The sequence below is a fragment of the Electrona antarctica genome (genome assembly GCF_951216825.1).
Source record: "Electrona antarctica genome assembly, chromosome: 9".
Taxonomy (NCBI): domain Eukaryota; kingdom Metazoa; phylum Chordata; class Actinopteri; order Myctophiformes; family Myctophidae; genus Electrona; species Electrona antarctica.
Window position 1 is genome coordinate 10,188,310 of NC_136790.1, and position 17,814 is coordinate 10,206,123.

At 43.5% G+C, this 17,814-nt stretch overlaps 1 protein-coding gene across 1 annotated transcript in view; it reads right to left on the bottom strand.

The window, feature by feature from the left end:
• cadpsa (Ca2+-dependent activator protein for secretion a) overlaps nucleotides 1-17,814 on the bottom strand; it is a gene marked incomplete at both ends in the record, with an annotated part of 161,672 nt that overhangs the window by 76,059 nt on the left and 67,799 nt on the right. Inside the window, 5 exons of the mRNA XM_079509744.1 lie at nucleotides 3,899-4,041; nucleotides 4,373-4,484; nucleotides 11,946-12,067; nucleotides 13,508-13,741; nucleotides 14,654-14,734. Of these exons, the coding sequence (XP_079365870.1) occupies nucleotides 3,899-4,041; nucleotides 4,373-4,484; nucleotides 11,946-12,067; nucleotides 13,508-13,741; nucleotides 14,654-14,734 (692 nt within the window). The remainder of the gene's footprint in view (nucleotides 1-3,898; nucleotides 4,042-4,372; nucleotides 4,485-11,945; nucleotides 12,068-13,507; nucleotides 13,742-14,653; nucleotides 14,735-17,814) is intronic.

Genomic DNA, 17,814 nt, shown 5'->3' on the forward strand with positions numbered 1-17,814 from the left:
ATATCCTCAAATTTTGTATTGACCTGCACTTTCGTTGAACTGTACCCATTCTACAAACTGTTAATAACATTTTCTATCAATCAATCTAGATTCCCGGCTACTCCTCCTGGCTGTGTGACGAAGTGTCCTTGAGCAAGAACCCCTAACTGCTCCTGATGAGCAGGTTGGTGCCTTGGCTTGCACTGTTGATTTTGACAGCAAATTTTGATTTAGTTTTAGTCATAGTTTTTAGAATAAAATGTCACTTTAGTTTTAGTCATATTTTGGTCATCTGAAATGTTTCTTCTTTTAGTCTAGTATTAGTCGACTGAATATAAGATTATTAGATTAAATATAAGACTAAATCTACAGTTGATTTAGTCAACTAAATGCATCTTAGCGGGCCATGATGGGCGTCATAATGTCTGATGAAAACAGCCGATCTACAAGCTCACAACACGTCACTCTACGACACGTTGTGAGCTTGTTGATCTGCTATTTCCGGAGCACAACACATGCACACAACCAAGCATAATGACTTGTCTTTTAGTTCTACTGGATCTCTTCTCCTCTATTCCCTCCTTAACATGTTAGTTTTTGTCATCATAATAGCTTAGTTTTTATTTTGTTTTCGTCACAGAAAAAAGGTAGCCGACCGTAATGTTTCTTCATAGTTTGTCGATGAAATTAACACAGGTGCCTTGCATGGTTTCCTCTGCCATTGGTGTGTGAATGGGTGAATGTGAAATACATTGCAAGTGCTTTTGGAGAAAGGCACTATAGAAATGCAGCCCATTTACCATAATCACACATTATGTTCTTAACATGAGCGCTATTCAAATGCTACTGAAACATTAAACCCAGATTTGACATGTTTTCTGTAATGCTTGGGGTGTTTTATTGTAACAGCCCATTTTCAATTGTTTAGACCAGTGCAATTATATCCAATGAGTTGATTTAAAATATACGTTTACACACCATGGTGTGTGACGGATTTATAATTAGTTGCACGCCTGTGTCGCGGGGACCGCATGTCGCAAGCCGACCTATACAAGCTCATAGATCGGCTATAGCAGGTAGATTGGCTATTGTTGGTGTGTTCACAAGCAAGTACAAATTGGGTACGCATCTTTTTCTTATCCTGGAGCACAAGGCTGAAGGCTCAGCTGTTTCATTTCAGTTGATTGAAGCTAAAAATGTATATCACCAAGGGAAAGGGCAATAATTCAATCAAAATGTGATCTATGCTGAAGCTGCCTTTTTAGCTTATGGACCTACGGTATAAGGCATAGCTCTCGATTTGATTATTGTGAGTGACTGCATCAGAATCAGAATACCTTATATACTGTAATATACCTTTTCACAGTGGCAGTTTTGATGAGTAAACACAGTTGAATGTTAACATTAATGAAGTGGCTGTACAGTGACTACTGAGATAGACATGTGATGATGACATACGAAAGAAGCCTAGGACCCTGACCTTTACCCTGTCTACACCAAATCTCTTGATATCTTGATATATTGATTGAATTAGTTTCTTTAGTTTAAATAGTGTCTTCTTTTCTTTTCTCGCTGTACACGATAAACTGTACTGTGACCTTTCCCAGAAAAAAACACTCGTCAGATGAGGCTCCTTGACTCTTTTTCTTTGATTCTTTTGCTACATGTCGTATGAAAGCAGAGGGGGAAAAGGAGAGGGCAAGGAGGACGGTGTTGTAAAAGAACATCTGAGAGTGCATGGAGGACCTCCTGATCTCCCAGACTAGCTAGAGGTATACAACCCAGCATGCGTGCCTTTCCTCCATCCTTCCCCCCCCCCCCCCCCCCCCCAGAGTCCCTCCTAGGGCTGCATGCTGCCTGTCGTCCTGAATAAAAGCGTCTGGGTCGGGACAGCAGATGAGGGTTCTGCCCAGAGCCTGACAGGCTGCCAGGCAGAGAGAGGCTGGCATGAGGAGCATACGGAGCCCATATACAGTGCAGCCTGGTGGCGCGTCCTCTTTGAGCCCCTCCCTGAATAGTAGGCATATGGAGGAGAGTGAGGGAGAAAGGCGGCCTCACAGCTACAGACAGCAATGCTGATCGATGCGTGTGCGTGTGTGTGTGTGTGTGTGTGTGTGTGTGTGTGTGTGTGTGTGTGTGTGTGTGTGTGTGTGTGTGTGTGTGTGTGTGTGTGTGTATGTGTGTGTGTGTGTGTGTGTGTGTATTGCATGTGTAAAACAGTTCCTGACATCCCAGAGCTGGCGGTGCGTGTCACATCACTTTTGCTCCTTGGCGATTAGATTAATTAGGAATCATTATGTGCCATGTGATCTGGGATGAGAAGAGAAGCCAGATGAAGTCACTTAGTGTTTCCACCCACCAAGTTCACTCGCAGTTATTGGACTCGATACTGATATGAGCTGTTGGCGCTCCATCTGTGTCCGGGGCCAATAATGTGAAGTTGAAGCCTTGGCTCATCATTGGAAAGTGTACGCTGGTGTCAAAGATCCTGCATTAATAGCATTATGCATGAAGTAATGTATTTGGGGTGAACGTGATCAACCATATAGCCCAAGAATGGCCTACCAACAGTGGTGTAATGGTGATTTTATTTTTTTCTTTGGGGGAATGGTATTTTATGGTTTCTTTTTACAAAGAAACCATCTTCTAAATCACAGCAGCTTGTGTTGTATTTTATCGTTGAGTTAATTGTATTTTATACAATATAGTACGTATAGTGCGTGATTGCTGATTATTTTGTATTTGTTATCTAATTTTTGTCTTATTATTCTGTGTAAATATGTCTGAAGTCTGACTTAAATACAAATGTACTTATTGTAGCAAGCATTTGATGTTGATGAAATAGCTTGAATGTTGTTTGGTGACCACTAGAGGGCAACAAATTATTAACTTGGTTCTAGGCCTCATCTAGGGGATGTTATTCTGCTTAAACTAATCAAGTGTTATGGATTCTTAATATTGGCAGCTTGCACAGTACTGTAGATTGTTGCTTTGCTTAAAGGGGAATACCACTCATTTTTGACATTTTACTATGTCATTAATATACCTTAGAGGTGTTGAAATAATAAAAAGGTCCATCTGTTCTGTGTTTCCTAGAAAAATCATTAACAAAAAATTCATTAACATGGTGAAACACATCTTGATGACATCATCAAGATGTGATTCACCATGTTAATGATTTTTTTGTTAATGATTTAACAACTCCACTGTGGGTGAAGTATAAGAAGGAGAGTCTACGCAAGCTGCAAGTAGCCTATAATGACTGTCTTCGAATCCTGTTAAAAAAAACCCAGGAGCACTAGAGCCAGTGGGCTTTTCTGTTCATTGGGTCTCACTACATTCATGGCTCTGTTGAGGAACCTGACATTCAAATTCATGAGCAGGCTGGATCGCTCACTGAATGGACTCATTGGACAGATGACAGACCCAGGCCGTAGTTCTGTAAGGTACACTTCTACCATCAGAGGACACTGGCACGAGTGCCTCGCTTAGAGTAGTAACCTGTGGGGCTGGGTAAATGTACTGTATTTTTATTTATTTTTATTCTCTATTTGTGATGTACTGTCTTACCTTGTGGGCCACGAGCCTGTAATAAAGTTTATATCTATCCTGGAAACCAGACAAATCTGCCACAGGAAAAAAATAAATCCCTGGGGAGATTGTTATGGCGCTGAGTCCTCGCACAGCTTTAATTATAGGCTACATTTCGTTCAACCCAGAGTTGTGGGTGACAAATCAGAGCCCACTATTCAGAATGAGCCCCTTGGAAAATAAATCTTCCACACCGAAGTTCCAGACTAATATGTACACAGTGACTAATATCTACAGAGTGATATTAGTCTGGCCATGCCACAAAAGGTTAAGACAGCAGCGAAGCGATATTGTGAAAGTCTGGACGGGGAACACTACGATCACTCACCCACAGTGCTTCATGTTCTGTGGCTTGTCCATGCGGATGGCCAGTTTGATCCTGAGGTCGCTGTCTGGGCAGCCTTTGGACACGGTCATCTTGTGAAGCTCTTGCTGCTTGCTCTGGCTGTTGGGGGTTGGGTGGAGCACCACCTGAGAGCATGTATTGTTGTACACACAATACACAAACATGACAGGAGCATTTTGTTCATAAAAATTGAAAGATTCAAGTTTACATTGATATGAGCATGCACTTCACATTGTGGTACTATGTGGTTCCCTTGGGGTGTTTAATGTTTGGTTAATACATGATCACCACAAGGAGCAATGTACAATTCCACACAGCACCAAATGCAGGTGTACAGTACGAATTTAAATATACATTACATACTGCAAATATATAATGAAGAACGCACGCACGCACGCACGCACGCACGCACGCACGCACGCACGCACGCACGCACGCACACGCACACTATCTTACCCGGCCTAACTCCTTGTCTTCCAGGGCCAGAACCCCAGTGCTCTCTGTGAACAGCTTCACTTTGACTGCAGGCAGTGGCTGGGTGGTGGTGAAGTCTCCCTGGGTACCCCAGCTACACACACACACACACACACACACACACACACACACACACACACACACACACACACACACACACACACACACACACACACACACACACACACACACACACACACACACACACACACACACATTGATTGATTGATTGAAAATGTGATTAACAGTTTGCAGAATTACAGTACATTTCAAGCACAAACTCAATACAAAGGCTGTTAACTGTGAGTGGACGACCCAATTAAGCATTACACTTGTTTACAACAGGGTCCACCATGTTCAATTCATCAAAACATTTAGAGACGTACAAATAGACACTTCTATATAGACAAAGAACAGAACAGGAATTCATCATAATGGAGGTAAATAGGGAAAAGAAACATATACTTGGTGGAGTATCGAATCTTGTGGACCAGACCCATTGCAATATGCTGTACTCACACACACACACACACACACACACACACACACACGCACACACGCACACACACACACACACACACACACGTATAATGGTCAAAATAGAAGCTACTGTACTACTGTCATTGACTGAGCAACTTTCACATACGCAGGATCAGAGCTCAGCTGCTCTCATGATCCATTTGCAACAAAACTCAATTTAAGCAGGGAACCATAAACCATGTGAATCTGTCAGCATTTGTGTATGAGATAAAAGAGAGATAGAGAGAGAGAGAGAGATAGAGAGAGAGAGAGAGAGAGAGAGAGAGCGCTTTGAAACTGCTGCTGTATATACGAGACGGATGAGCTGACTGACTCCTTCTGTCAGCTCTCCTTGCTGTACGTCTCTCTCACACTCACAAACACACACACACACACACACCATAACTATGACACACACACACGCGGACGCATACACACACACACACACACACATGTATGAACACATGCAAGCGCACAGCCGCACACACACACACGCACGCACGCACGCACGCACGCACGCACCTAACTGAAGGAATGGCTAATTCGTGTCATCCCCCCTGCTGTCACATACACACACACACACACACACACACACACACACACACACACACACACACACACACACACACACACACACACACACACACACACACACACACACACACACACACACACACACACACACACACACACACACACACACACACACACACACACACACACACACTACCCTAAAGGAATGGCAGCTTCATTAGAGCCATCTTCCAAGCAGCCTCTCTCTCTGCTCCTGCATATGATCTGCATGAGGCAGAACAGCAAAAATATTGCAAAACAACTGATGTGGAGGTAATGAAACTGTTCCAAGGTCTAGAGATGGGCTCGCGAACACAAGATAATGAATCACCGCTACATCTGTCATTGAAAAAATAATATCTTTCGGCGATTATCTTAGTTTTAAGGGTAACTGTTGTATAATTGCAATACATCTGGCATCTATAACATGAAGAAAACAGCATCTAAGCTTGACCTCATGTAATTTTACTTCAAATGGACGGACGGCTGGTAATAAGCACTGCCTGGTAATAAGCACTGTTAATGATTTGTTTTTGTGCCTTTTTATTGATAGTTACAGTGAAGACGGACAGGAAAGAGGGAGATAGAGAAGGGGAGAAACACGCAGCAAAGGTCGTCATGAACAGGACTCGAACACGCAACGCGCTGTCAGGCCAGAGCCTATATGTGGCATGCGCCCGGACCACTAGGCCAGCGGGTGCCCCATCACGTTAACTTTTAACCATTACTTTAAACTTCAGCTGTTAAAAAATAGCTGATCTACAAGCTCGTCACCGAGTGCTGCGTTACGAGCTTGTAGATCAGCTATTTTTGAAACAATTTGGAAAATGTGCAAATGTATTTTAATTCATATCTTTGCTTCTGGGGGGTCCCTGGAACAACATATTTTCAGATGGGGGTCGCCGGGCCACATACATATAATTCTGGAGGTCCTTGACATGAAAAAGTTTGAGAACCATATAGAAACATATGTTTGTCAGAAAACTGTCAGGATTTAGAACACATTTTGTAGAATCTGGTCTCACTCCTAAATGGGTTAAAGATGTGTAGATTTAAGTGCAGTATATTGCAGTATACTACAGGTATAAATCTTCATCTTCCTTCATATTTTTTTCATTTCGCAAGAAGAGTTCTTCTGCATTGGGATCAGATCAGATGGATGGTAAAACCTAATTATTCTACTTGAATATTTGTTCTGTGTTAGACCAGCAGATGGCAGTCTTCATGCATCTTTTAGATGATCATTTTGGGTATGTGTGTGTAAATTGCATTCTTTTTTTGGCAGTCCGCTTTCAGAATAATTTACCACTGCTTCTTTTTCAATTTGATCCAGTCTTCATGTGAACAGATCCAGACCATGAATGAACAGAACATGTAGCATAATGTGTGCATATTGTACATGGACATACACCATTAAACACTGCATACGGCTTTGTGGGTGTGTGCCAATGATGTGAGCACTTGTCCATAAAGCCAAAGAACAATCATTCACTAAGTTTGATAGTCAGTACACAGCCACAGGGTTCATAGCCTTGTGGTTCCTTGTGTGTTGTAGTGCTGTAGGTGATGTGTTTATTGTGTGTTGTAGTGCTGTAGCTGATGTGTTTATTGTGTGTTGTAGTCCTGTAGGTGATGTGGTTCCTTGTGTGTTGTAGTGCTGTAGGTGATGTGTTTATTGTGTGTTGTAGTGCTGTAGGTGATGTGTTTATTCATAGCCTTGTGGTTCCTTGTGTTGTAGTGCTGTAGGTGATGTGTTTATTGTGTGTTGTAGTGCTGTAGGTGATGTGTTTATTCATAGCCTTGTGGTTCCTTGTGTTGTAGTGCTGTAGGTGATGTGTTTATTGTGTGTTGTAGTGATGTAGGTGATGTGTTTATTCATAGCCTTGTGGTTCCTTGTGTGTTGTAGTGCTGTGTGATGTGCTGTAGGTGATGTGTGTTGTAGTGCTGTAGGTGATGTGTTTATTGTGTGTTGTAGTGCTGTAGGTGATGTGTTTATTGTGTGTTGTAGTGATGTAGGTGATGTGTTTATTGTGTGTTGTAGTGCTGTAGGTGATGTGTTTATTGTGTGTTGTAGTGCTGTAGGTGATGTGGTTATTGTGTGTTGTAGTGCTGTAGGTGATGTGTTTATTGTGTGTTGTAGTGCTGTAGGTGATGTGGTTCCTTGTGTGTTGTAGTGCTGTAGGTGATGTGTTTATTGTGTGTTGTAGTGCTGTAGGTGATGTGGTTCCTTGTGTGTTGTAGTGCTGTAGGTGATGTGTTTATTGTGTGTTGTAGTGCTGTAGGTGATGTGTTTATTGTGTGTTGTAGTGCTGTAGGTGATGTGTTTATTGTGTGTTGTAGTGCTGTAGGTGATGTGGTTCCTTGTGTGTTGTAGTGCTGTAGGTGATGTGTTTATTGTGTGTTGTAGTGCTGTAGGTGATGTGGTTATTGTGTGTTGTAGTGCTGTAGGTGATGTGTTTATTGTGTGTTGTAGTGCTGTAGGTGATGTGGTTATTGTGTGTTGTAGTGCTGTAGGTGATGTGGTTCCTTGTGTGTTGTAGTGCTGTAGGTGATGTGGTTCCTTGTGTGTTGTAGTGCTGTAGGTGATGTGGTTCCTTGTGTGTTGTAGTGCTGTAGGTGATGTGTTTATTGTGTGTTGTAGTGCTGTAGGTGATGTGTTTATTCATAGCCTTGTGGTTCCTTGTGTGTTGTAGTGCTGTAGGTGATGTGGTTCCTTGTGTGTTGTAGTGATGTAGGTGATGTGTTTATTCATAGCCTTGTGGTTCCTTGTGTGTTGTAGTGCTGTAGGTGATGTGGTTCCTTGTGTGTTGTAGTGCTGTAGGTGATGTGGTTCCTTGTGTGTTGTAGTGCTGTAGGTGATGTGGTTCCTTGTGTGTTGTAGTGCTGTAGGTGATGTGGTTCCTTGTGTGTTGTAGTGCTGTAGGTGATGTGTTTATTCATAGCCTTGTGGTTCCTTGTGTGTTGTAGTGCTGTAGGTGATGTGGTTCCTTGTGTGTTGTAGTGCTGTAGGTGATGTGTTTATTGTGTGTTGTAGTGCTGTAGGTGATGTGTTTATTGTGTGTTGTAGTGCTGTAGGTGATGTGTTTATTGTGTGTTGTAGTGCTGTAGGTGATGTGTTTATTGTGTGTTGTAGTGCTGTAGGTGATGTGTTTATTGTGTGTTGTAGTGCTGTAGGTGATGTGGTTATTGTGTGTTGTAGTGCTGTAGGTGATGTGTTTATTCATAGCCTTGTAGTTCCTTGTGTGTTGTAGTGCTGTAGGTGATGTGTTTATTCATAGCCTTGTGGTTCCTTGTGTGTTGTAGTGCTGTAGGTGATGTGTTTATTGGCTGTGTGTTGTAGTGCTGTAGGTGATGTGTTTATTCATAGCCTTGTGGTTCCTTGTGTGTTGTAGTGCTGTAGGTGATGTGTTTATTGGCTGTGTGTTGTAGTGCTGTAGGTGTTGTAGTGATGTAGGTGATGTGTTTATTCATAGCCTTGTGGTTCCTTGTGTGTTGTAGTGCTGTAGGTGATGTGTTTATTCATAGCCTTGTGGTTCCTTGTGTGTTGTAGTGCTGTAGGTGATGTGTTTATTGTGTGTTGTAGTGCTGTAGGTGATGTGGTTCCTTGTGTGTTGTAGTGCTGTAGGTGATGTATTTATTGTGTGTTGTAGTGCTGTAGGTGATGTGTTTATTCATAGCCTTGTGGTTCCTTGTGTGTTGTAGTGCTGTAGGTGATGTATTTATTGTGTGTTGTAGTGCTGTAGGTGATGTGTTTATTCATAGCCTTGTGGTTCCTTGTGTGTTGTAGTGCTGTAGGTGATGTGGTTATTGTGTGTTGTAGTGCTGTAGGTGATGTGGTTCCTTGTGTGTTGTAGTCCTGTAGGTGATGTGGTTCCTTGTGTGTTGTAGTGCTGTAGGTGATGTGTTTATTGTGTGTTGTAGTGCTGTAGGTGATGTGTTTATTCATAGCCTTGTGGTTCCTTGTGTGTTGTAGTGCTGTAGGTGATGTGTTTATTGTGTGTTGTAGTGCTGTAGGTGTTGTAGTGCTGTAGGTGATGTGTTTATTGTGTTGTAGTGCTGTAGGTGTTGTAGTGCTGTAGGTGATGTGTTTATTGTGTGTTGTAGTGCTGTAGGTGATGTGTTTATTGTGTTGTAGTGCTGTAGGTGTTGTAGTGCTGTAGGTGTGTGTTGTAGTGCTGTAGGTGATGTGTTTATTGTGTTGTAGTGCTGTAGGTGTTGTAGTGCTGTAGGTGATGTGTTTATTGTGTGTTGTAGTGCTGTAGGTGATGTGTTTATTGTGTGTTGTAGTGCTGTAGGTGATGTGTTTATTGTGTGTTGTAGTGCTGTAGGTGATGTGTTTATTGTGTGTTGTAGTGCTGTAGGTGATGTGTTTATTGTGTGTTGTAGTGCTGTAGGTGATGTGTTTATTGTGTTGTAGTGCTGTAGGTGTTGTAGTGCTGTAGGTGTGTGTTGTAGTGCTGTAGGTGATGTGTTTATTGTGTGTTGTAGTGCTGTAGGTGATGTGTTTATTCATAGCCTTGTGGTTCCTTGTGTGTTGTAGTGCTGTAGGTGTTGTGTTTATTGTGTGTTGTAGTGCTGTAGGTGTTGTGTTTATTGTGTGTTGTAGTGCTGTAGGTGATGTGTTTATTGTGTGTTGTAGTGCTGTAGGTGATGTGTTTATTGTGTGTTGTAGTGCTGTAGGTGATGTGTTTATTGGTCCTTGTGTGTTGTAGTGCTGTAAGTGATGTGGTTCCTTGTGTGTTGTAGTGCTGTAGGTGTTGTAGTGCTGTAAGTGATGTGTTTATTGGCTGAGTAATCGTTTGTCTTTCCAGATGTCTACAATTTATCCTCCCACACACCTGTGATACTGAGAACCTCAACTCAACTCTGTGGCAAGGCAAGCAATCACACACATTCTCTTCTACAATAGCAGACAGAACAAAGACTAAATGCAGCCCATAAATAAAACATGGACGGAGGAAAGAGAAGTTTTGCATTATATTTGAGAGAAAACCATTCCCCTGACAGACAGCCAATGATGAATGCAGATGCTTGGCCAGGAAGCATCTTGTTTCTATAATACATACTGTAATGAAGTGAAAATGTCTCTCATTTCCTCGCTTCCTTGCTTCCAGTCGTTGTATGCTCTGTCAGGGGATTCGCCAAATCTCTAACCAATTGACTTGGTAAAGAGGTGAGTGAAGAGCATGCAGGGGAAGTTCTCTGTCTCTCACTCTCTCATGCTTCACAGTTTTATATGCACAATGTTTACTGGGATACCACCATGGTATAGCCCTGGCAAGATTTCGTTCAGTACATCTATGATTCGGTATGCCAATTAGGCAGGTGGGTCACAAGTCTTAGTCACTTGAGTGGCAGCGTGCCTTCCGCTTGACTTCCGCCTTGCCTGTGCTTCCATGTGATACAGGTCGCTCCAATGAATTGCAGCGGCCAATGAGGTATCTAGTTTAATTTTATATGGGTGCAATCACAGGACACCTGTTCCCCACCCTTCCATATACCCTGGCCAGTGGCGACTCCAATTCTACCCCCTGGCTCCCAAGCTCTGGCCGATCTACAAGCTAACAAAGCAAGACAGAATGCAAGACTTTTTGAGTGGTAGATCTGCTACTTTTGCTGGATGCTTTTGCGTGACATTGTGAGCTTGTAGATCTGCTATTTTCAAATGGTCGAAATGTAGGGCTGAAGTGGTTACTGTATGTTTTGAAATGTAACTAGTAACTAAAGTTTTCAAATAAATGTAGTGTAGTAAAAGTACAATATTTGCCTCTGAAATGTAGTGGAGTAGAAGTAAAAGTACTGTAAATTAGAAATACTCAAGCAAAGTACAAATACCTCAAAATCTTACACAGTTAAGTACTTAGGTAAAGGTAGTTACAGTACTTTCCACCACAGCTAAACACAAAACATTATCCACAAACCGTGTGAAACAGGGGGTGAGGTGAATCACACTTGATTGAATTGAGCCAGGGAATATGGAAAAAAAACTCTGAATGTCATAGCATTTGAGACCATCAGAATGGTCAGGGAATATGGAAAACACTCTGAATGTCATAGCATTTGAGACCATCAGAATGGTCAGGGAATATGGAAAACACTCTGAATGTCATAGCATTTGAGACCATCAGAATGCATAGATAAGCTGTGCTATTAATTGTTACTGTGTGGGCACAGTTGCACACTAGTCCACAAAATAAAATGAATTAATAATGACAATGCCACTATACTTGCATGACTCATATAATGTCAGTGCCAGTCAGTGGTGGTTTCAAAAATCTTTTGAAAACAGCAGATCTACAAGCACACAATGCGGCACATCGCGCTCGTGTGTGTGTGGTGTGTGGTGTGTGTGTGTGCGTGCGTGCGTGCGTGCGTGCGTGCGTGCGTGCGTGCGTGCGTGCGTGCGTGCGTGCGTGCGTGCGTGCGTGCGTGTGCGCGCGCGTGCGTGCGTGTGTAGACATACGTGGGTTTGGAGGCCTCAGCTTGGTCTGTCTGCAGCTTGTGTCCCCCCTCTACCTCCATGGTACAGTACACAATCCTGTTGGGAGCCAGAGACTTCAGGCCTTGCACCTCCATTATCACCACCTGAAATAGAGACCGTCCGGAACAGTTCAGGCATGAATTGAATCTCTCCCGGTCAGCTGTCAGAGAGTGTCACTGTCAGTGCTGTCGTCAAATTATAGCTTATTGGCTATTAGTGATTTATTTGGTGGGCCCAAACAACAAGTTGTACAGCAGGAGAAGAGGCACGTGCAATTGTACTAGTATTGTCGATCTTGAGGAGCTTATTGGAGATGTTTGTCTCGTTGTTATCGAGGAGGAGAACAATGTGAACCACTGGTGGTGGCAGTGGCAGGAAAATAATGTTTGATTTTTTTTTTGGTGGGCTAAATCTAAAACGAGTTGTAGGCCTACTACAAAAGACGCAAAGCAAGTTGATGATGAGGAGATTATTGGGGACTTTGTTGGAGGAGTTATACATTGTTGTGGAGGACGAGGAGAAAGAGGAGGAAGGGGAAGGTAAGCATTTACTATTGTGTGTTCTGATGATTTGCCGGCTGCTGCTAATGTTAATATAGACCTCCTACTGTCTTATTCTTTGTGTTCTGACTGAGAGTTGGCTGTGTCGCCTGCCTGTGCCCCAACTGAACTTGGATATATTGTATTGTGTACTGGGCTGGCTGGTCGGGCTGCGCTCGGCGGCCCACTGCGATATAATATGGCTTATAGGTTTCTTTCTGTGCCTCTGTTGTGTAACGTTCTATGGCCGCTGTCACTGTGCCAGGGTTTCTGTGCCATACCATAGCCTGCTGCGTGGCAATTCTGCATTTATTTTATTTATATCATTCAAAACAGATTGATGTTACTGTTACTACTAAGGCCTAATATGTGCTGTATCACAGTATCAGCTAAGCCTGGTTAATTGCTTGCGTCAGACGTCAGTTTGTTCATAACTTGCATGTGGAGAGGGAAAGAAAACGCAACTTTTTCCGCATGAAAATGCACTGCTACTGTAAATATCTTCCCGTGGCCATGTTCACAGGTGTTACCGACTAATGAAGGTCAAACAAGAGTCAGGGTGCTGCTATTCTGCGTGTTGGCTCACTGGAAACACTCTAGTGTTCCAAATGGCCCTGTACGGGTGTATAACTCTGGGAGTGCACAGCGGTCCAGGCACCTTGGCTGGTAATCCAGTCTGGCAGTGTGCCGCAGGTTCGACTCCCGATCCCGACGGCCTTTACTGCATGTCATCCCCCCATCTCTCTCCCCATTTACTGTCAGCCTACTGTCTGTCCCTCCATACAAAAATAAAGGCGAAAGCCACAAAAAAACCCATTAAACTCTGGGAGTGTACAGAGTTATGGGGGTCCTTGAAATTCAAACGTTTGAGAACCACATACTGCACACTAAACGGAACAGAGCCTTACTTAGTATCATCGGTAACACCTGTGAAGGAAGTAGGGAAGTGGCCCGGAAGTAGTTAGAGTTATTCCGTGTGCATAGAGCCCATTACCCCGTACTGACCTCCAGACTGAAGGAGAGGACCACGTCGGACTTGGACAGGGTGTTCTCGTCCTCCTGGCCCATGTCCATGATGGAGGTGTTGTGGCCTCGCTTCAGCTTCTGCAGCTTGAACTCTCCTCCCTTGGAGACCGGCATGCTCTCCAGGTTGGCCATCAGCAGGTTGACGGAGGAGCGGAGCTCTTCGATGTACATGGCCTCCATTTCTTTGGACACAAATTTGGGGAACTTCCCACCCTGGCCAGAGAACATGAAAGCCATTAATCATCTTTCTGCTTTCCAGATTCATTGCATTGTAATTTAAAATTATGCAACGGGCAGTTCTGACCAAAACATCTGATTGGTAAACTAGACCAGCAGTATTCAAAGTAGCGGTTGTGGAGGGAGTTTCAGAGGGGCGTTCCCGGCAACATTACGTTACTTAATATAGCATCAAAATCAGTTTAACCACTTTAACCCTTGGCTTTTCAAATAGCCGACACCAATTGACACCAAACCGTAAGCTTGTAGGCTATTAAAGGAAGAAAAAAAACAACCCAAAAGAATACATATAGGTAAACTCAATACACAGGAGTCTGCTGATGTGACTCATTGTTTTCCAGGTACTGTACAAGTCAGATCTCATGTATTTACAGGTCGGTCTGACACACTGCAAGCGTAAGAGGCACAAACGCACAGTGCTCAGTTCTATTTTGGAGCATCGACACGAGGCACAGACCATCCAAGATTCCTTGGAGCAACGCAGAAAGATAACCTCTTATTATTTCTTGACGCACATCAGTATGTCACTGTTGTCACAATGTTTGCATCAGTGACGCTTTCAGTGCGTCATGGCTTACGAATACAAGTTCCTAAAGAAGGTTGCTCTCATGGCCTTCAGAGCAGAAGTCCACTGGTCATAATATTACAATATTTATTTATTGTGTTGGTATTATTACACCTTGCATTCGAGTATTCTGTTTATTTGTATTTCTTTTGGAATAACTTTACCTCCATTGCTATTGTTGTTAACCTCAGTCCTATGGACCTAGACAACTGGTAGGCCTAATGTTCTGTTCAACCTGGTTATACTGTATATAAACAGGTAGCCTACTGTATATGCAGATAATAGCCTAATATGAAGGGGACTAAAACCAGAGGTTCCTTTACCCTGGCTATCTGGTCAGCCATTTGCAACCGTCCATCCAGCTCTCTTCTGATCTGGGCAGCCTGCTCATCAGGGTTGTCCAGCTGCGGAAACAAAAACATGACATGGTACACATTAAGATAGCTTCAATTTCACTACTCGAGCACGCACGCACGCACGCACAGTCGCGCACGCACGCACGCACGCACGCACGCACGCACGCGCGCACGCGCACACGCGCACACGCGCACACGCGCACACACGCACACACGCACACACGCACACACGCACACACACACACACACACACACACACACACACACACACACACACACACACACACACACACACACACACACACACACGACACCTTGCGACATTGTGAGCTTGTACTGTAGATCTGCTATTTTTGGTGTACAACCAGTGCACAACTAATCTCAGCTGAATCTGTAACAGATTTCAAACGTCCCCTGGTTGTTATAACATTATTTAACATGATATACCCCCAGTCCCCTGGTTGTTATAACATTATTTAACATGATATACCCCCAGTCCCCTGGTTGTTATAACATTATTTAACATGATATACCCCCAGTCCCCTGGTTGTTATAACATTATTTAACATGATATACCCCCAGTCCCCTGGTTGTTATAACATTATTTAACATGATATACCCCCAGTCCCCTGGTTGTTAGAACATTATTTAACATGATATACCCCCAGTCCCCTGGTTGTTATAACATTATTTAACATGATATACCCCCAGTCCCCTGGTTGTTAGAACATTATTTAACATGATATACCCCCAGCCCCCTGGTTGTTAGAACATTATTTAACATGATATACCCCCAGTCCCCTGGTTGTTAGAACATTATTTAACATGATATACCCCCAGTCCCCTGGTTGTTATAACATTATTTAACATGATATACCCCCGGCCAAACTATACGTGGGAGTAAAGTTGGCTCGTCTGTTTTATACCCCGGGGGATATTGTGGGCTAGCTTCGCTACCCAGGCTTTATTTTCGTTCGCATTCGGCTCAAATTCTGGGCTAGGGACCGCTCACTTTGACCCCCAGGTATAGTTTGACGGAGGTACATTCTTGGCCGTTACACCGGTGTGCAACACCACACAAACCACAAAAAACCTCCATCCCACTGGGATTAAGACCTCAATAATGCCTCAGCCCCCCCCCCCCCCCCTCCCCCCATGTGCCCTATCGCGAATCATCCCACCAACAATCACCCCCAAGGAATCTTCACAACTCAACAGCTCTGTGTAGGCAGCAGTTCACAGCAGTAGGCGGCAGGCCTACTCAGAATCACAGCAGAGTACACCCCTCTAGGGAATTGTAGCTAGCAGGCATCAATAGCGCACATCTCCCACTCTGGCTGAGTGAGGCCTTGCCATTACTCACACAAGCCTAAACTAAAATTAGAGGCTTGAGATCAATCTGATAACAGCATGGAACTCCTCAGGGCCTCACCCCAGGACTCTGATCAATACTCATAGTCACAACGGCACTGTCTTCTGATTAACAAGGTTATGCAAGACGTGCGTGCGTGATTGAGAAGAAGTGCCAGTGTAGTATGTGTGCATGCATTCTGCAGTGTGTGTGTTCACATGTGAGTGTTTTGTGAGTGTTTTGTGCGTGAGCAGTTGGCGAGAGGAAGGGATATGATCTTCCCTGCCCCTCTCCAGATGACAAGCCAACACACACACACACACGCTCACATTCACATTCACATTCACACACACACACACACACACACACACACACACACACACACACACACACACACACACACACACACACACACACACACACACACACACACACACACACACACACACACACACACACACACACACACACACACACACACACACACATATACAGGAAATAGAATAGAATTCCACGCTTCCACTGACTTCCCTCTTAATTGGAACCACATCCCAAGAGCCAGGGAAGAAGAGAGAAACCAGCAGCTGTCATACAGTGAATATCTACCTTTTTCCCCACTATTTTCATCTCTGGGACCCCAATCTACTCGCAGGCTCACAGCGCAATAATCATTGCTATTTTCCAACTGACACAGTTGGAATTCTTACCAGTATCCATGTACCATAGGGATTTTGTATTTATAGTTATAGAAGATCATCTTTTCTTTTCTTTTTGATTGATTGATTATTTTATTAGACAATAAAAATGCAAACAGTACATGGTACAGTCAAAGGCTCAAAGCACATTGGTCCAAAAGGACAGCACCGAAGAAAGACCTTGCGGTCTTGTTTCCATTCAGGTCCCATGCATTCATTCACAAACACAACATTGACAATAATGGAGATATCTCAACAACATGATAATACAGGTCGAAGTACAAATAAATCATTCGGAGGGGGGTATAAGGAGGCTGGGCAGTCACCTTCTCTCCTTTTGACCCGCTGACAGTGAATTTTCAGACCGGTTTTAAAGGACCCCCTCTAAAACGAGATGCGACATCTCAAGGGGCCATCCTCTCAATAAAGTTCAAAGTTCAGTGATTTGCTTGTTTTGAGGGAAGGAAGGGGGCAGGGCATTCCACACCTGAGTGGCAGTGCTGATCATGTGGAAAGTGAATTTACCCATATTTGTTCTATATGTGGGTGGCACCAGCTCATTATTTATGCTCCCTCTAGTGTTGTGGCTGTGAGGGTTGCTCTAACCACCTACCTCTAACCACCTACATGGGGTTAGCTCTTGTTAGCTTACCATTACAGTCAGGGGAAATGCTGATTTGCTGTGCACTGTACCTGGTAACTAAATAAATACAATTAGGTGTGAGCTGGCATAATACTATCAGGCACACAGTCAAAAAGCAACTGCGTTTTAGTCCAAGTTAGTGTTAACTGCTGGCACATGCAGTGACATCGCAGATAACCTTACTAATTAGATGGGTTTTGATTGCAATCAGTGTGCACGCTTGTGAACCCACCTACCTATGTAGGTGAATCTTAATCCAAATAACACACAACACATTATTTGGATTAAGAAGCGTGCACACTGATTGCAATCACAATGATTGCATTCACAATCCATCTGATTTCAACAGAACTCTCCGCTTCAACCATTGAGAATACATTTCAGCTGACTCAGCATTGAGGTTGAACAAAAGCTTCTAGGGCAGTTCATTTGTCAGCAA